Source organism: Egretta garzetta, unplaced genomic scaffold, assembly GCF_000687185.1.
Source record: "Egretta garzetta isolate BGI_Z169 unplaced genomic scaffold, ASM68718v1 scaffold61, whole genome shotgun sequence".
NCBI classification, from domain to species: domain Eukaryota; kingdom Metazoa; phylum Chordata; class Aves; order Pelecaniformes; family Ardeidae; genus Egretta; species Egretta garzetta.
This window is the reverse complement of record NW_009258620.1, coordinates 1,173,627-1,193,441: the sequence shown is the minus strand read 5'-3', so window position 1 is coordinate 1,193,441 and position 19,815 is coordinate 1,173,627. Positions and strand designations below refer to the sequence as shown.

General features: G+C 41.1%; 1 protein-coding gene and 2 long non-coding RNA genes across 5 annotated transcripts; 1 reads left to right on the top strand and 2 right to left on the bottom strand.

Moving 5' to 3' along the window:
- Positions 1-1,420: 1,420 nt before the first annotated feature.
- Positions 1,421-4,292, bottom strand: LOC118453297. 2 transcript variants are annotated; one of them, XR_004843221.1, is made up of 3 exons: positions 4,204-4,292; positions 2,930-3,027; positions 1,421-1,985 (listed from the first exon to the last, which is right to left on the bottom strand). It is a non-coding gene; the product is annotated as an uncharacterized LOC118453297 (long non-coding RNA). The 2 variants fall into 2 exon arrangements; XR_004843222.1 differs by having other exon boundaries at positions 2,930-3,015; positions 4,204-4,268.
- On the top strand, positions 3,572-19,782 carry LOC104134580. Its single transcript, XM_035903586.1, has 7 exons — positions 3,572-4,523; positions 6,111-6,287; positions 7,087-7,200; positions 10,546-10,632; positions 12,640-12,787; positions 13,274-13,788; positions 13,875-19,782. Exons 1-6 carry the CDS (start codon positions 4,281-4,283, stop codon positions 13,303-13,305), a joined length of 801 nt encoding a protein of 266 aa, XP_035759479.1. The 5' UTR covers positions 3,572-4,280; the 3' UTR covers positions 13,306-13,788; positions 13,875-19,782.
- Positions 9,582-12,646, bottom strand: LOC118453296. 2 transcript variants are annotated; one of them, XR_004843220.1, is made up of 4 exons: positions 12,061-12,646; positions 10,651-11,977; positions 10,173-10,398; positions 9,582-10,080 (listed from the first exon to the last, which is right to left on the bottom strand). It is a non-coding gene; the product is annotated as an uncharacterized LOC118453296 (long non-coding RNA). The 2 variants fall into 2 exon arrangements; XR_004843219.1 differs by having other exon boundaries at positions 10,651-12,646.
- Positions 19,783-19,815: the final 33 nt, after the last annotated feature.

The following is a 19,815-nucleotide window of genomic DNA, read 5'->3' as shown; positions in this document are numbered from 1 at the left end:
CCCCGGCCAACCTGGCCTGGAATGGTCCCAGGGATGGGGCCTCCACCCCCTCTCTGGGCAACCCCTGCCAGGGTTTCACCACCCTCACTGGAAAGAATTTCTCCCTTAGATCCAGTCTAAACCTACTCTGGTTTAGTTTAAAATCATCCCCCCTTGTCCTGTCCCAGCTGGCCCTACTAAAAAGCTTGTCCCCCCCTTTCCTCTGGGCCCCCTTTAAGCCCTGACCGGCCGCACTCAGCTCTGCCCGCAGCCTTCTCTTCTCCAGGCTGAACACCCCCAACTCTCCCAGCCTGGCCTCAGAGCAGAGGGGCTCCAGCCCTCGGATCATTTTAGTAGCCCTCCCCTGGCCCCGCTCCAACAGTTCCATGTCCTCCTTGTGCTGAGGGCTCCAGAGCTGGGCGCAGGGCTCCAGGTGGGGCCTCACCAGAGCAGAGTAGAGGGGCAGAATCCCCTCCCTCGACCTGCTGGCCACACTTCTTTTGATGCAGAGTACAGTTGGCCTTCTGGGGGAAGCCGGGGGCCGCGAGAGCAAATCGGATTTGTGCCCCTTTTGCGGCCGCGGCTGCCTCAGTTCGGCCAGCGCCTCGTTGGTTTCAAGGAGTTGCTTTTGCTTAAATAAAGCTGCGTTTGCAAATAGCACCCGTGTAGTTCATCAAAAACTCCTCCACGTACCAACATCACGGGTGACGTTACCCGCAGGCGCTAAATGCACAGCGACCCTGAAGGGCTTTTCCATCACAGTAAAGCGATTTTATTTTTTTTTTTGCTAGCACGGTGCAGTTTATCTGCCCCCGTGGTTTAGGCTGCCTGGGAGGAAGGGGCAAATGCTCACTCCAGCGCGTTGCCTGGAAGCGCGAACCTTTCTTTGTGCTTCCCTAAAATTAAAAATCTTGATCTGGGGTACGGGGAAAAAGTTGGTTGCTGAACATCGCTGTGTTTTGATAGGCGTACGCGTGGGCATTGGCAATCTCGATTTCTGGAGTTGAAATGATAACGCCATGGCCCTTGGGAGGCACTGAGAGCAGCGGAAGGGAGCCTGCAGGTATAAACCAGAAAAATCTAGGCGGGGCTTAATTATGAAATAAAGTTAGAGCTCTCCCTTCCTCAGCAGTTTTGGAGTTTCAGTTTAACTGTTAAGAGTTCCCCTTCCTTTTTCCAGGGAAAACCCCGCACTTGTGTCATTTAGCCAAGTTGCTGTAATGCGTTTCTTAGAGACAGCACCTACTGCATTACGTGTTTAAAAATCTTCTTCCTTTACAGATCAAACCTTGCTCAGAGCTATCGTTTCCTGTGAAGATCTACTTCTGTGTCACTATTTTGTCTCTACTAAGTGTCATAGGGCTAACCATAGAGACACTTGTTCAGCAAACTGAGGAAGATTTCACCATTTCTCTTATTCAGTTAGTTGGAGTTGGTAAGAAACGTTCCATTTGTATTTTAAAACAAATTATTTATTTCCCAAAGCAGTAATTAAGCAGCAACTGAAGTTCCTTATTTCACTCCACTTGGCCTGATATGCTACACGTAGAACCTTCTGCTAGTTTAGCACTAACGAGCTAGATGCTTTTGCCATTGTTGCTTTTTCCAGTAGTATTTTAGGGAAAGGATCAGTGGTAGATGCTGGTGTCATCTAGAATACGTTCATGTGTGAATAGTGTGAAAAAATACTCAGGTTTCAGGAAGTTTTTCTGCGATTGGCTTTCTTACCAGTGTTCCATTAGGCAGATGTGGCAATGATTTTGCTTCCAGACAGCTGTCACCTTATGTAAGATATACTGAATGCTCAGCTATGACAGAAAGAGCTTACCATTTCCCCTTTTAATGTCTGCGCCGTAATATGCCGGGGAATTCAGAAGTGTCCACACTCCAAGGCTTGTCATAGAATGTATGCATGTCCCCTGACACAAGCCGTGCTTATACCCGAGGCGTACTTGGTCTCAAGGCACCTTCTTACATTGTGAGAAACCAAACATACATGGTTTGATCTGAAAGAAGAAAATGTTAAGTCATCTCTGTAAGGATATTGCTTCACCTGAAGTATTTTAATAAAAGAAAATAAGGACCTCATTTGTTTTAAAGCTATCTTTCTTTTTTTTGTCCAGTAATTTTTGTCCCACAGGAAGGAAAATCCACACTTCCTTGGATATTTCCAATTAGATCATCAATAGAAACTTATGTTCATATTCCTGGGTCCATTTCTATTAAATAGAAATGAAACTTTACGTGAAAATAAATACCACTGTAAGTATTTTAGGAAGTCCTCTTCAGCGGCTTTAGAAGGTTTTGGCTGTTGGCTTGCTGGGCAAACAGTGTGGAAAAAATAGACTCTGTGGGTGTAGCACCTTGTGTACAAGAGGTGTACATGCTCATTGTAAGCAGTCATTGCTTTCCAGCTTTCATGCTTTTACCCAGAGGGAACAAAGACAATAGATTTGTTCCAGATTCTATAATTAGACACAGGCAAACAATACTCTTATCCCAAAACTCTGGTTTGATTAGCAGCTTTTCACACAAGACTCAGCGTACCAACAAAAATTGCAATGTTAGAACAGACCATCGGTGCCTCCAATCTGTCACACTGTTTTTGTTAGCAACGGCGTGTTTTGTGCTTCAGAGAAAAATGAAGAACCTTCATAATAAACCAAGTGAATCACATGATGTTATCAATGGGGAAGTTGAAAGCACGCTTGCTAATCTATTTTTCCCCCTCCTACCTTCTGTTGATACTAATTAGTATTCTATGCTGCAACACACACACGGGAAGAAGTGCACACCTCTCACAAACCTCTGGTTTAAATTGGGAAAACCAGTGTGTTTTTAACACATTACTTCCAATTTCAAAGGTCTAATGTAGACAAAAGTTGTTGTTTCGACACATTAGGAAAGATAACATCGTTCAAGGAACATGTTGAAATTATTACTGGCTTACCTTGAGATTTTAAGATGGTGTAAGCTCACCTCCATAAGCACGCCAAAACCACACGTTTTCCACAGGGTAGACAAGGACTGACTGAACTGGTGGTAGTTCTTTAAAGAAAAATAGATGCCCCGGCTGTAACAATCTCTTGGATATACCACTAGAGATACTTACTTCAAAGAGGGTTTGGGATTAAGTTGTTGAAAAATGTTCATTTACCAAAAACAAGGGGCTGTCCTTGATTTCAGAAATGCGCGTATGCTATCTTGGCAAAAGTCTTAATGCTCAGAAAAAAGTTTGTTCTCAGATTATTTGTACAGACTTCCTCTGATTTAGCAGCAAAATTTGGAAAATAAGGAAATACTCTCTTAAATATTTCAGGTCTTCCTGAGGTCATAAGCATGCAAAAAATCGCATGATTCCCTTTGTAATTTGCCAAACATTTTGAGTTTTCTCAATCGCTGTTAATAAAAATGAAAAAGGAAGTTCGTTCACTAGAAGGTTTGTTTAGAGAGACCGAAGTTATTATGTTACTTTGAAAACAATGACGACACTTTGTCCCCACGTCCCAACCTAGCAAAACTAGAGTATTTGATGTGTGGAATCCAGGAAGCAGCCCTCTGGAAAAATAAAGCTATCATTACTTTATCTGTGGTAAGAATTAATGGGTGTTTGCAGGAGCGTCTACGTAAGAACAAAGCACCGATTCCTGTTTTTGTGAAAGGAAAGCCTTTTCCTTATTTGAGCTTTGTCAGAATGGATGTGTAGAGTTCAACAGTGACAGCTAACTGTGGTGTTAAGAGTGGTGGGGTTTGATGTATTTTATAAAAACGTAACTCAGAACTTTCCCAAACCAATTCTTTTCTGGGCTACAGTTTACGGGGTGGGGTGTTTCAAAATTTCCACAACAAAACCAAACTGTTAGGAATCCGGTCTGACTAAGTTCAGTTCAACACACGAGCCATTTGCGGTGGTCAGAACCACACAAACAGTACTGTAGAGGTACGTGTAAGAGTAGTGAGTTCCTTGTTAGTCACTTGAAGTACTCTCACTGGGAAGGTTGGGTAATTCCAGTTCTTTAATAAAAATGGTGTTGCTTCATTTAATTCAAATACACTATTCAACATAGTGTTCAATACACTATTAATAGAATAGCATACTGCAGCTGCCAATTAATTTGGACAGCTAATATGTTGCCATTTGCAAAGTGTTTTCTTCACAAGTTATTTAAAAAGCTAACAAATTATTTCATTTCTTGCATGCCAAACACAGGGGGGAGTACTCACTTTAAGTATCTGATTCAGGCTCCGTGGTAAGAATAAAGATACGCTCTTGACTGAGGAGCCCGAGTTACACGGTCTTGATGCTTCCGTTTGGTCATCTGGATCAAGCATATGGAAAAATTGCACCGTGTGCAATCTGTGTTCTCCTGGTAACTGCCCTTTCCTTCTCCTTCCCAGTGTTCTGTGTGTACTATGTGACTAGAGGAATCCTGCAGGAGAATCGCCAGGAGCTCATCGTCTTTGTTCTTTCCATCTTGCTAGTGATGTTCCGTTCCGTTGTCAACTTCACCGTTCTCTCTGCTGAGCAAAAGCCGAAACTCCTGGTTAGTCTCCTGGCTTTAATTAACTTTGCTTTTTTCCACATCTTGGATTTGAAAATCTTAGAAAGGCAAGATATCTGTGATAGGGGCACTGATAAACAGAGAAAAATCAGGCTGAATTAATCCTACCCTCGAGTAACAAAACGTGCACCTCCACAATTGCAAATCTGTTTCTCTGAGCTATGCTGTGGGTTTCTTTATGGCAGTATCTGAAAGAAACATAAACACCAAAGTATTTTACTCACACAGGATTACTGCAGAAGATACCCTTCACTTTTCCTACTTTGCTTCAGGTTTATGTCTATAAAACGACTGGCCTAAAGCCACGTAAATTTAGCTTATGAACAGAACTGGAATCTCAAGTCTACAGGCAAGGACATTGCCATTAGCCCCACCGCTCCATCCATGCGGTGATGTGGTTTTGAGAGAGTTATGGTAACCTGCTGCAAGGCAACACAAAGATACAACATGCTAGGGGAGGTACTGCCATTCCAGGTTATCTTGTTTGCATTTCTAATGATAAAATGTAATACAAAGATTTCATTCTATGCGATGCCAAGATTTGTAGTTAAACATTCATTTGCCGTGCTTCTCAGAAGTCCTTCCCTTCTGTGGTCACACGTTTATCACAAATGTGAGATGGAGGTTCCTTGCTGTGAAGTCATCCAGAAATTATCTTTGATAGAAGGGATAGCAACCAAGCTAGGAAGGTGCCGCAAAGCAGAATTTGCCTATTCCATTTACGTATTAATTGTACATTTAGTTAAAAATACTTACCTACAGCAAACTGGGCTGCTAGGGTCAATAAGGAACAGGCATCAGAGATGGAAATTACTTTAAAGTATGCATCCCAGACATCAGTTTATATATTAAACAAGAACCTCGGAGTAAAGCCTGGTGTAGAAGGTGTACTATTAAGGACTTATTTTTACTACTATAAAAGTAACCTGGATTACTGTAACTCCTACTTCCCAATCAAAATTTCTGAACCAGAATAAGGCATGCTGGTAGAAATATTCTCGTATCAATGTAATTATGAAGGACGCTTTGCCAACTTCAGCCATCTTTAAAGCAGCAGACAGTGTGAATGCTAGCAAAGTTGTGGATACAACCCAGACAAAACCCAATGTTTTCCAAAATTTATTAAGTACAGCGTTCAGAATAACCCGCTGTCCCCACTTGGATTATGCCATACGGGAAGCTTAGAGCCCATCCCTGCCAAAGCAAGCTGTTTCTTCAAACTGTATAAAACCTCAAGCAAAACCTTACTCAGAGTTGTCATGATATTACAGGGAGTGCAAAGGTTATGTTTCTCTTAACAGTTGTAAAACTACTACACTGAGGGCAATGCAAACCAAAGTAGCCAACGTGAGTTTACAGTTAATACCAAGTGGTTGCAACAAATGGCAAAAATCATGGCCTGACCTTGCCACTTAACAGTGTGGCAAACTGTTGTCTAAAAATGCTGTTCATAGGCAGCCTGGGTCTCCTTACTCCTTTATGCTTTTATTACCAGTTAGCACATTTTAGGTTAAAAACTGTCCCTGTTTTGGCAGTGCCAGTCATATCCTTATTTCTCTTTCCCATCAGGCCCGCTTCGTTCTGATCCTCTTGGTTGGCTCCTTTGATGTGATCTGTGCCATCATCCTCATTCAGAGTCAAAGCATGATGGCCTTTCGAGTGGGTGGTGCTCTAGAAAGCCTACAGTCTCAATACTTCATGCTGAACCTCTGTTTTTCCATGTTGACCTTTGATCTTCAGGCACAGGTACAGAACTCTCCCCCCTGGGTTCCCGTTTTACCCTGCTCTTGAGAATATCCTAGAATTAGACAAGTTGAGCTGAACTATTAACTTCCTAGGACAATCCTGCCTTTATCTTACCTTTTAGATAAGATTAGCTTATTAAAGGTCATCCCTCCAGGTGTTTGCTATAGGGAAGCTTAGTTAAAATCCATAAAAATTAATCAATGTATATTTTATCGTTGTCCTGCCCAAAAGGAAAACTGAATCTTATTTTTGGGAAGTGTGTCCACAAAAACAATTGCATCCAGAAGCTCCAACCCAACATGGCCTCCTAAAATAAGAAAGATTATCATGGCACAACATCTCAGCCTACAGCCTCTTGCCTTCTAGCCATCCTAGCCATCTCCTACGTTTGAGAAAATGATACTGGGATGGGAGAGGAGAGCCTGACCTAGCAGGGCAGTCGAGGTGAGATAGCAACCTGCAGCTACAGATAAGTGAAGCGAACCCAAGATCCGTTTAGAAAGAGTTTGTACTTCTGTGCACCACCCTTCATTCTCACTTTACTACATCATTACCTTATGCTTTATCTGGAGCACATCTTACTGCCTTCCGTGTTCTTTGTTGTTGCTGATACGGCACACAGGGAAGTACGCCTGTCCTTGTGTCCCATTTCATACTATCTACAGGTTTTGAGGAAAAATGTTAGCCTTTAGATCTGTGCCCAACTTGCTATCGCCGGGAGTTTGTGTCAAATATTTTTTGGTGGGCTGTATGGTCTCAAACTATTAATTCTACCAAATCTTTGCCTCTTCTCTTTCAGCTCTGCTTGTGTGTTCTGCTGATAAGTCTGCACGAGATCACCCTTCTACATAACATCATCTCAGCAACAGGCGTTGTTTGGGCCTGCCTGAAGATGGCCATTAGCGTCATCGCAGTAAGTGTTAAGCTAACAGCGACACTAGCAAGAATAGTCAACTTCTGAGACTACAGGTTCTCACCCTGGGCAATTACCACAGGCTGGGAAGTCACAGCCATCCCATCCCATGTAATACTGCTAAGTGGAAGGAGCCAGAATGGATCCCTGCAGAAAACAAAGAGCACCACCAACAGTGAAGTCAGGTTTCTTATAAATCTGTGTCTCTCAGCTGAGCACGCAGGATGGAACAACGTCACACTATCATTATTCCTTTCTGAGGGGCACTGTTTCCTCCAAGTTGTGACGAAGATGGATATACAGACACAGTGAGACTGCATAGGTCTTATATCCTTAGAAACCACACCAAAAAGATGAGTGGTCTTTTATTGGGGCAGCTTCTTTAAAGGTGAGCAACAGTTGTCAGGTTACCAATGATTTGTGAACTTGAAATGTGTTTTTTCATGTCAGTCAGACTGAACTTCCTCTGAAATCCTGAAAGCTCTGTCCCAAGAACAATCGCAGAATGAGGGCCAAAGTATATCAGATGTGCAAGTCTTTTATTACCAGGAAGACATTTAGGGAGTTTTGCGTTTGTTGTTTTCTTAGGCTCCTTGGGTGTTTGCTTTAGCCATTCAGACAATTTCCTGGCAGCTGAAATACAGCTTTCCAAGTGTTTTGATTGCTTTCCTTGTTAGAAAGTGGAGCTAGCATCAAGCACTGTTGCTCTTAAAATTCTTCAGTAACTTTAGGTGAATAGTTGCACAGAATCATCTTTCTCCTGGACTTAGGAGTGTTCTGGCTGCTAACAGCTATCCAGCAGGGAAAAATGGAGACAGGACCAACTGCGAGTGTGACGCTTAGGAGTGCAGAGAGGGGTATTGCAGCTTGGTTTCCTCCTGGGAGCTCCTTAGGGAGCACCTTCCTGAGGCACTGGATCTTTGCTTTCAGTTAAATTGTATCAGGTATGGAAAGAAGGGGCAATTAGGACCACGTCTGTTTTCCTGCCAAGATTAAAAGTGTAAACCTTTCAGCTACTTTTCCCCAACCATCAGAAACAAAGTTGATATGATCAGTTGCCATTCACAGATTATGAGTTCTTTGCTTCTCCTTGATTTGCCTGTTAGGCATTAAAAGAGGCACTGTTTCTTGTAAGAAAAGAAAGAGGCGCTTCAGTTAGATGGTCTCGTGTCAACAACAAACGTGTTTCTTAATAGTTCAGCTAGTTACAGTAAAAGTCCTAGGGATAAGTACATATTCTTGCCCTTTGCTCAAAACTGTCTACGTTAGAACTACTTGAAAGCTACTTTTTACCCAGTCTAGCTTCGTAACTGACTTCTCTGCTGGGAGAAGTTAACAGCTTCTTGTCTAACTAAGAAATAGCAAATGTGAAATTAATGAAAAAAAAAATTAGTGCTGTATTTCAGTAGCTGGCAGCACTGCAGGGCAACAGTAACTTAGAAAAGGTGGGTGCTTTTCATGAGTGTCTGATAGCTTTGCATCCAAGGTAAAAATGAGTCTATTTTAGGCTAGAGCATGTCTACAGTTTGACAGAAGGGTCACAGGAGGAACTCCTTTTCCTTACCCTGTTCAAACAAGTTTTTCCCTATCAGCTTCTAGCAGATAATGCAGCAGTAGACAAACACGTATCATTGTCATGTTCGGTGCTCTCAGAATCCACACCTGCTATGAGGCTGTTACGCAAGAAAGGGATGGAGCCTTTCATAATCCACCAGAAAGTATAAGCATAATAGAAGGGAAAACTTGGAAACGCCTCATGCGCAGTCCTTCCTGGTAACCGCCGCACCTGAAAGCACAGCTAAACCTCATGCGCCCTTATTTCTGTGTTGAAGCACATGCCATTTCACAAGGGGATTATTCATGATTTTTCTTCTATTTATACACATGCTCTCCCATTTCACAGGATGACAAAATGGCAAGGGTTGGAAGGGACCTCGGGAGATCACCTAGTCCACCCCCTCAAGCAGGGTCACCCAGAGCAGGTTGCACAGGACATTGTTCAGGTGGGCTTTGAATATCTCCAGAGAAGGAGACTCCGCAGCCCCCCTGGGCAGCCTGGGCCAGGGCTCTGTCACCCTCAAAGTAAAGAAGTTGTTCCTCACATTCAACTGGAACCTCTTATGCTTCGGTTTGTGGCCATTGCCCCTTGTCCTGGCGCTGGGCACCACGGCGAAGAGTCTGGCTCCGTCCTCGTGACCCCCACCCTTAGGATATTTGTACGTGTTGATGAGATCCCCTCTCAGCCTTCTCTTCTTCAGGCTAAACAAGCCCAGCTCTCTCAGGCTTTCCTTGTAGGGGAGATGCTACAGTCCCCTCATCATCTTTGTTGCTTTACTTAGTGGATTTATTTTTCCTATCTCCATTTTTTATTTTCTCTCTTTTCTCCCGTTAATTACTAATTCTCTCTTTCTCCCCCCTCTTGTTTCTCAGCCTTTGTTTTCCTTTCCCTATTGGTCTTATCCTAAGAGGAGCACTATGCAGTACCACACAAAACAGAGACAATAGTAGAAGTGGCAGAGAACAGACAAACTCCCTTAGGGGAGGGACAACTCCCTTTAATGCTTTTGTAGAGGTTCATATATTGACCGTTGCAGAAGGATCAGCATTAGTTTGGGGGGGAATCTATGGTTGATCAGATGCACCAAATCTTATCATAGCATTGGCACGGTCACTGCTCTCATTCCCAGTGACCCAGCTGTTTTTCTTTTGTTTGCTCAGACCTGGCCTTCCACTTCAGGACTGCTGAAAGTTGCTACCTGCTGGAAAGAAGTCCATCGTTTCTTCTTTCCCAAGTCCCAAGCTTAATTGTGAAACAAAATTTTCCTGACAGTTAAATCCTCTTGCTTCTCCCACATGTTAGTTCTCAGTGACTTTAATCCTCTGTAGTAGAAACAAAGGTAGAGAAAAAAGTCACAGAGCGCTGTCTGTTAGCTATGAAAACATTTATGTTTTAGAGAAAAATCTGGGCGTACCCAAAGAAAAAGTACATCATCTTAGATGCAACTCAGAAGAGTCAGCTGCTTCTCCATTTAAGCTGGCTGGGAGCTGTACTGTAAGTATTAGAAGGCAGAGCTCAAGAGGATGCTGAGATGGCTCAAATCACACACAGCTGTCAGGATGTGCCCATGAAACAACCAGTTCTGATTTCACCAAGATCACTCCTGGCCCAGCTCCGTGGAAAACAGGTCATATTTCCTGCTAAAAAAACATAGGTAGAGAAGGCAAGTGGAGAGCAAGGTTACAACTGAGAACTCAGCTAGACCAGCGCTTGAAATGCTATTGAAAAAATCAACTATATGTAGCCTTTATAAAGTAAAGCTGTATATATCTCATCTTATTTTACAGATTTTAAAAGAACTGAAACCTCTAGTGTGGATTTTTCTGAGTCAGAACATCCCTGAAGTAGTTTATCTCATCTACCTGCTTTACACGGTAATTTATCAAACTTACTTGCTTGATAATAGGGAGCAAGGCTGGAGGCCTCCTCTTCATTACTGGATCCTTGGGCCCAAAACATGGTGCCTCATTCCTGAGCACAGCCCTTCACTGCAGCTCCTGTTAGAATCAATGAGACCAGCAGGCACGTCCTCATGGATCCACTTTTCAAGACAGGAACCATGTCAAATTGCTGTTGAACTGATTACTTAGAGGGGAGAGGCCCTGGAAGTCTCTGTAACTGGCAAAGCATTTGGAATGATTAGGGAAAGATGCAACAAAATCTTCCAGTACAAGATACACAGCTCCTCAAAAATGCCTCCCCTCCTTGACAGGAGTCTCAAGTGGCGCCAGAACATTTGGCCATCTGCAGGGCCTCAAGTCATTATCTTTTAAAGAATTTTTTAGGCAGCACCCCCAGCTGTTGATCCTGATGTAGCCAAAACACAAGACAGTGCAAGCCCAAGAAACTCTAGCGTTAGGCATTTTTTTGGCACTCTAATAGCGATATATCACTTATCACTGGGGCACCCCAGCACCTCCCACAACACATGTAAAAGGAGGTGAGGAAGAAGAAGGGCAAAGCAGATTGTTCATCCTGGGAAGGGCTCGAATGCTGATAGCAGCCAGTGTTTCTCATACTTCACATAACTAGTCTCCAGATACTGATAAAAGTCCAGTGGCTGCAGTCATCCGAGTCCTTGGGGTTCTGTTTGTTAAAGTACGCAGTCAAATCAGCTTCTTCCAGTTATTTGCTGGCAAAGTACAGAAGGACCACACACTGTCTTTGGTGGCTATACTTTATGTGCATTGCAGTTAGCAAGAAAAGTACAGGTGGTGGCATCTGACAACTGGGAAATAGCTAGGTCTCCTTACGTTTTTGCACGGCAACAATGAGCACGCAACAGTGCTGAGCAAACGAAGGCATGGACACGCAATACTCCTCTATGCTAGAAAGATCTGTAATATAGTCACTTCTCCAAACCAATTATTTTTAGCATCTTTTATCTCATTACCTGAAAGGCAAAATTGCAACAAACAAACAAAAAAAGGGTAAGTAAACTGCATTTACCATTAATTACTTCAGGTCCGAAAAAGGTGCTAGATCAACTCTATATAGTAGCAGCTTAATGTTTAAGCAAAAATATGGGAAACTGATATAGGAAAACTGATACAACGTAATAGACAAACTAACTGCACCGAAACTGGCCAAGACATCCATAACCTGCCTTGATTTGGGATACACACCACTGGGTTTGTTAACAAATCAAAGTAGTCAGAACTGTGCTTTTTGTAATCTCATCCTGATAATTACTAGGCCTGCCAGGGCAGTGACTCAGACCTGTAGGAAGGGGGAAAAGAGATCTTAATATCCTGTTTTTTTGCAGAGGCCTCTTGTCTTAGTATTAACATGCCTGATCATACCTCGTTCATGGGAGCAGCCATCCTTCTTTAATGCAGCAGATAGCTGCAGGATATAAATATTGTTATTTTTAATGAAAAGTTGCCATTTTCTCTGTATCAGAAGCCTCAAAAAAGCACAGATTAGGCAATTGCTAATGTCATAAGCACAATACTGAGGCTAGCCATGAATGAAAATGAGATCATGAAGCCAGCCCCAAGACATGCATGACAATAACAGTACAATGACAGCCAGGGAACATAACTTCATCCTGTATTTTACAGTGGAAACAGACTGAGATGTAAGATGTGGTCTGGTTTCCTTATCTCCAGCTTAATCGTTTTTTCAATCTGGGCACAATACTGTTTTTAGTTGCCTTTAAAAATGCAGAGATCAGAAGGTATAATGCATTTAGCTAGGGTCAGCCAGGGAATCGCATAATCAGGAAAAAAAGACAATTTAAAAGTGACCAGGTTTCCCCCCCACACACACACACACTATCTAGTGACTTCTTTCAGAAATTTAGTGGTTGATTGCATTTTACAGCTTCAGGGGTTTGTGGCACTAGGTGTTGATTGTTGTATGTCTCCATTTTCCTGCAGGTGATAAAGGAGTGGGGCAAAGGGAATTCTTACACGCTGGAAGCTGCTTTCGTTACTGGCTCTTGCATTTCTGTTGCAATAAAATCTGTTTTGTTTTGGGCACTGATTCACGTCTACCGCAGCTTTGGGCAGGGACTGAGAGAAAGAAGTAAGTGCTTGAAAAGGTTAACTTAACTACAAAGGCTGTAGCCTATTGTATCACAGTCACAATTAAGCAGACAGCTTGTCGGGCCAGGAAAATGGTTAAGGGTAGTCACAGCAAAAGGCAGATCCCTCAGGACATCAAGCATTACCACAGCCTCAGAATTTACTGGCCTGACAAAGCTCAGAAGCTTGGATGGAACTTACGTGATCTCTCCCTGAAGAAAATTGATATTAGTCAAAGTTGTTTCCAACCTATGCAAGAATTGCTGCCATCCAGAAAGAGCTACCTGTGTGGAAAAATCTCTATACAAGATAAGTGTAATTTTTCTTCTTTATCATGCAGTATAACTGCCTTATAATAACCAAAAGAGACAGAAGAAAGGGACCTAGAGAGCCACTAATCTTAAACTACCCAAACCTCCTTCTACATGAAGGACATAAATGCTGCTGCGAGGCATTGACATTGACTGATCTTCCTCTCTTCCCACAGTGTTTTCTTCCTATGGAAGGATCGACTCCTGAGCATCCCCCTCCTGTTCCACCTGCAGCTCTTACAGAGTGAAATCATAGCTGGGCAAGTTCTGATCAAGTGCTTGCCTCCAGGACGTAAGATAATGGGTCGGTTCCACAGAGGCAGGGGAAGTTGCTAAGAAAAATGTCTATACATTTCTTGGTTTGTATTGTGCTAGGGAAGCATAGCAGTGCAGCTGGTAACTTAGTTTAAAAAGCAAAGTGCACTCGGGAAATTAACAGTAATCCTCTCAATTCAATGAGTTTTGCTGACAGGATAATGCATTTTTCACTCCTCGTTTTCCTGATGTTGCTTTGTAACTGCAGGAGGTTCACAACATGCATGTGAATAGAGAATGTTGTTAATATAAATGCTGTTTTTCTGGATATACACAAACATAATGAAAATAATTTGCACACCCGTCTCTCATTACTGAGCCTAGAAGTGGCTTGCCCTACCATCACTTCTCAACTCAGATCTGTTGCTGAACAGAGGTTGAGCCCCAGCGTTGTTTTGATGACGTCTGTTTTTGATGATGTTTCTGATGACGTTTCAAGAAGAAAAATCTGGCTGAACAGAGGTTGAGCCCCAGCGTTGTTTTGATGATGTCTGTAGTCCCTGATCTCCACTCTGGCTGTGTGATGGCCTAACCCCAACAGAACAGCTAGGGCTCCTCTTCCTCCTCTGACTTCAGAATATTTCAAATTTTTTTTTTTTTTTTTTTTCCAAATCCCAGCTACACATGAAAACTACACAATGTAATCTCATGCCTTCCTACAGTGTGTCTAACCGATGTGCCATTCCATACACAAGGATGACTTAAAACAAGCCTTTAATCTTGTAATTTAAATGTTTGGTATTTTATTGATTGGAACCTTTAGCTACTGGCTGTCTATTTTTTAATAAAGTATAAACACAGTTTGTGCACAGATTGTTATTTCTCACATCAGCAGCATGAGTTCAAGGGGAAGTGTGTTCACAAACTGAGTATGGAAGAGGCTGGAACTGTGATTCACATGTGCTGTGAGCACTGCCATAATGTTCCTCTTTCGATACATCTTTAGCTTGCAGGTGTCTGTACACTGCAAAAAGTAGTTAAAATAGTTTATTGCAGCTTATTAGGGAAATTTACAAGGACGATATCAGAACTTCTATAGAAAAAAATTCTCACCCTGGTCTTCTAAACCTGAAACAAATCTATTTTATAGCTAGCACAATGGAGGCATGAAGAGGTTAAATGTCTATGGCCAGACTGCATACAGCTGACAATATCAAGAGAAAGCACGAGAATACCAGCTGATGACCGTGACTTCATTCCACAACTCAAAATGTGACTATGGATTGTTGCTGAAACGGAGGAACACAATTAAGCATATTCAATCCTTTTCTAAAACAAGCAAACATGCAGCAGGTCTTGCCTAGAGCAAGACCAGCAAGGGAAGACTTCAGTCTTGCGGTAGGCCTGTACTCGGTCAAAATGAGCTGAAGAGAATAGGCTTGTGCTACGCCCCTTTTATCTTCATAGCAAGGAGACAGCAGAAACAACTGTATCACTAGAAGGAAAAAAAGTTATGGTTACTTTCAAATGTTTATCTCCCCAAAAGCAGATATGTATTGTTATGCCTTGGGGAATTAACCTTCATATTTTCACAGAAAAATGTTCTTATTTCAGCCTAAGGTCTTGTTAAGTTCCTGGGGAAATCTCCCTGTTCTTTTTCACAAGGTCTTGAAGTTAATACTGGGCAGATAAGAGCTACTAGGCCCAATCTGTGAAAGTTTCCCAATACACAATCCTGTCATAATCTGCAGACAGTGTCTTTGGCCTACTCCAAGTTGAAGCACTTTATTTTTTGCCCAACCATCCTAATCCTGGATGTAGACAATCATTAAACCGACTGGTTCAGACAACCAACTTCACATTTGCTATTACTAAAGCAGGAGATTAATCCAGGTAAATCCAAAGTTAACTTTGGATAAATCCAAAGTTACTCATCACATTTTTTTATTGGTATTCACCAATAGAAGAGGGAAACAATGGGAACAAATCACACTGTACCAAACAAATGGAAGCTACTGCTCTGCAGGTCATCAAGAACTTCCTCTGTCAAAAACATTTAGGAAGTTTTACCCACGATGATAGGTAAAAGGAGATTTCAGATTTAGAAAATTTGCACAAATTCTTTACACAACACCTGGTAAATACACAAACATTTCCCCTTCTTTGCCCAACCTTCTTTTCTATACTTTATGAGAAATCTCTCAGGAACAGGCTACTTTTTCCTATGCAGTAAAGTAAGTGCACCCAACAGGAAGAAAAAGTCCAAACCACTCATATGCTTCATTTTTGCATTATTTTCTACCTTTCTTTGTTCAAGCCTTTGAGTTCAATTTTTCATTGTGCATTACTGAAAAAACCAAATCAACTTGCTATTTTCCCATCACTACAAAGCACTGGTAAGCTCTAATTGCACTTCTCTGGGTATGGTTTCCTGCTTTTCAGTTTGAGGACAATACACGAGACCCAACTCTTCTTCCCCTTTGTGTTCACCCTTAAAAAAACCTTCAAGCTGCTGTGCGCATGCACAACAGCTGATACGAATTTGGATTCCAGAAAAGTTAGAAGAACTGCACAGAAAGACCAAGGATAATTTGACAAAGTAAGGAGGAACATTTAGGCCTTGCAATCCTGTGCCCCACAGTAATGTCATTAATTGGCATGGCTAGTTCCAATTGTCTTTAGAACATAATCATGTTCTACAAAACAAATCCTAACACCACTGTAAATGCTATTTGCTTCTTTGTCACTCCTTTCATTAGCAATGCAGGAAGTCATCTCGCAGTTGCACAAGGAACATGACACTGGCACCACGAGGTAGGACTGCTGTACAAAAAGAGACCCAGATTACATTAAATTCAGTATCTCAGGGAACTGCAGCAACAAGTGCAAGCTGTGTTGACCTTCACATCCAAAACGAGAGATTTTTTTGTACTTCCTGAGATGGCTGTAATCCATACTGCCTACATGAACAATTTAGATTAACCTACGTGTCGGTACCAACATCCATTTCAGCTTATCGTGTAGTCACACTGCAGGACAGGGCAAAACTAGAAAAAGATGGCCTCAAGCTTCACACAAATTTATGGCCAAATCTTCCTATTTTAGGCTATTTAAGTTCTCCTAACTCTTAAAAACTCAGGGTAAATCGATACAGCCATTTTTTAAATCAGCCCAGCTGAACTGATTTTGTGCCAAAATTTTTGATACCTCAGCTTTGGAAAGACTGGGGGTGGGAGGGGGTGGAGAGTAGTTTTTGCTGGTTCAAAAAACTACGGTGATTACAGCTCTCAATGCTAGGACTGGGCCATTTAAACTGAAAACACTAAGAAGCCTTCATTCTGGCAAGACAGGACTAACAAACTGCATATAAACTATCTCAAAAGAATCATCTGCAAAATGAGGGCCCAGTCTTTGGCAGTGCTATTTCCCTGCTCTATGTATAGGCGATAGAGTGCCACTGTCACAGGAATGGTGGGTTACTGCTTTGGCCAGGGACAGCAAGCACTTGTCACTAGCCAGGCCTGAGAAGATGGAAAACTCTTTCTAAGGTACCTTGTAAAAACAGCTGTATTAGCTGCATAAGATATCTCCTCACATTTATGAACCACTTGATGTGCATGAACTGTTGGAATAGGTCACAGAATAATTATGAAATCATAAAAAGACTCTTGATCATTAGCCACAAGTTTCATGGAAGAAGTGTCTAGAACTTGGTCACAAGGTGCAAAGGCAAGGGCAGGATGGGCATTTTAAACTACATTTTCAATCTTAAACTTACTAGGTAACAAATTATCTGCGATTATCTCGGATTATTGCCCTTATCTATTTCTTTCTTCACTTTGCTACTCTGGGGCCTTCAAAAAAGTAGCTAATGTAGCCCAACTAGTTGCACAGAATATTAGTTTCAACTTGCACGGCAAATCCAGCTTTTATTTTGAAACCTTTGAGAAAAGACTGGTATCAGACATATACATTCAAAAAGCCCTTAGGTGTATTTCTAGTAAACAGACACTACTGCCCCATCAGACATGTATCAAAGACCCACACTGGACATTTGCCTTCCAAGCAAGTAATTGTGTATACCTAATTTTATATTCTCAACAATCAAAGTGCCGCTTTACAAATCCAACTTTACAAAAAGATTTTATTGAAAGGATTGAAAAATATTTGTTTTCAACAATATTTAAAACAAGTTTTCAAAGCATTAACAGTATGTAACAGGATTTTTCCTCTTTTAAAAATTCAGTACACTGCTTTATTCCATACTACATCAGTTGTTAATAACTTCTTAAACTCTCTACTATAGAATAACTTTAAAAAAAAAAAAAACCCAAATTAATTTCCAAGCTTAAATTTTGGCCCTTTGTAGACTGGAAAGGATTTGTAGGTACAGTGATGTTTACAAACCCTTATATTAGAAACACTGCTCTTAATCAGCAAAAACCTATTTTACTAGTACAGTTTAAACAAGTTACTTTGAGTAAGCTACATCAGCAAAATGGGCTTTTATTGCCAATATAACCAAGTCTGCATTACAGCTTTTTTTTTTTTCTGGTTCAGCTGTGGTTTGAACAGAAGTTACCCACACTAAGTAGCTAAATAGGCAAAACTCGAGTGCTGTTTAAACCTTGCTAGCCTGCTTGTGAATTGCTCGTTTGCGGATTAAAGGCCTTGAAAAGGGACTTTGTACAGTTAGATAAATTTGTCAAGTATTAACACAATTTGGGTTGATATAAAGCAGCTAGTACAATTATAATCAACGCAGCTTTCTGAAGAAAAAAGCAAAGACTAAAGCCATCATGTGACTTTCTTGCCCTTAGTCAGTGACTGCAGCTCTCTACTTGGCTGATCAGTGATCCAAATAAGATTGTTATCAAGCAGGAATAATTGTACAAGCAAAACTGCAGAAGCCTCAAAGCCAGTAATGCAATCGCAGTACATGATAAATTTAAAGATGACTCCTAATCTAGATCTAATCTAGAGAAAGTAGTTAGTTAAGTTTTGATTACAGATTTCATTAACTATACACTCTGAAAATTAAAGTTCGGCAATTTAGTCAATAATAGCTTTACTATTATAAAAAGCATAAATAAAAAGTGCTGAATATAGTTTTATCTTTAAAAAAATACTAGATAAGGCTCATTAATCATTTCGCCTTGCCTCCGCAAAATGATTTCCACTTCCTAGCACGCCACTTCTGCTTGTTTTCCACTTACTTAACAATACATTTATATGGCCACTATACCCTGTTCCTTCTCTCAATTATTGCATGTTTAAATAAAACAGTTTCAAACCAAAACTCTGACACTTCTATAGTTCAAAAAGTAAACAGCTATTAAATAACTGAATACTCCACCTAAGAAACCCGTAAGCAGCTTCAAAACAGTGATAAAACAATTACTGCAGATTCAAGTGAAAGATAAATCCCAAAAGCTATCTGGATATTCTCCAAGAAAGCACAAAATTCATCTATTTAGACCAAATGAAACCAATATTCTATTTTACAAAATTTACAAACTGAGTATTAACACACTTTCATTGGGATTTGTATCATTAACCAGGAGTTTGCTTCTCTCTTACGGAAAAGTGCTCTCACCTGGATTTAATAAAATTAGACAGACTAGGGCAGCATCCAAAATGCAAGAGACATTATTTAAACCATCAGAGGACAGCAGGTCGGGCACAGTTTGGAAATCAATACATTTCCCATTACCACTTTGGACCACATAAACAACATAAGACAATCATGAAAAGTTCAACAGAGCTTCTCACTCCACTTTCAAGGAAATCCCACCTTAATCAGTAAATTAACTCCTCCACAATATTATGCCATAGGCTGAAATTTAACAGATAATATCCATTCCTTTAATGACCAATGCAGCAAGACTTTGAAAATGCTAAAGTTTGGATAGTTATGATCATGAGACTGCACCACACAGAACATAAATGTAAACATTATACTTGGGTTTGATATTTTTCAGTTAAAGTACAGTACAAACCCTTTTTTCCCAACTCGGTTTTTTGTAGGTTTTTGTGTTTTGTTTTGTTTTTTTTCTTTCATAAAAGCACATACAATAAAATATGTACATAGAGAAGTTAGAAACGTTTGAAAGCATATTAAAAAAGTAAATACGAGACTTAGAATATCTTGAGTGTGCTGAAGGCACCATTGCTACTCTACTGGGAATGTGTCCTCTCATTATCAGCCTACCAATGCAGTATCCCTTCCTGTACTACTCAGCACCAAGAGTTGGAAGGTACCTATGGAAATTGAGGGCTTTCAGGGCCTAGTATAGGATATTTTTTTTCCTTCAAGACAATAGTGGAACTAGGTAATATAGTAGTAACTGAAGTCCAGATTCTTCTTGAACACTCGGAGAAGTGTTACAGTCTCTAATGCTACCATTTATTCCAGAGACTCAAACAAAAATAATAAGAAAAAAACCCCAACACGTTGATGATT

Bases quoted from the DNA above. Each gene is read 5' to 3' on its own strand.
- LOC104134580 (XM_035903586.1), top strand. From the start codon at position 4,281: ATGCTTCCGTTTGGTCATCTGGATCAAGCATATGGAAAAATTGCACCG. The intron at 10,633-12,639 runs GTAATTTATCAA...ATTTTCCTGCAG, and splicing joins TCATCTACCTGCTTTACACG to GTGATAAAGGAGTGGGGCAA. The intron at 12,788-13,273 runs GTAAGTGCTTGA...CTCTTCCCACAG, and splicing joins GCAGGGACTGAGAGAAAGAA to TGTTTTCTTCCTATGGAAGG.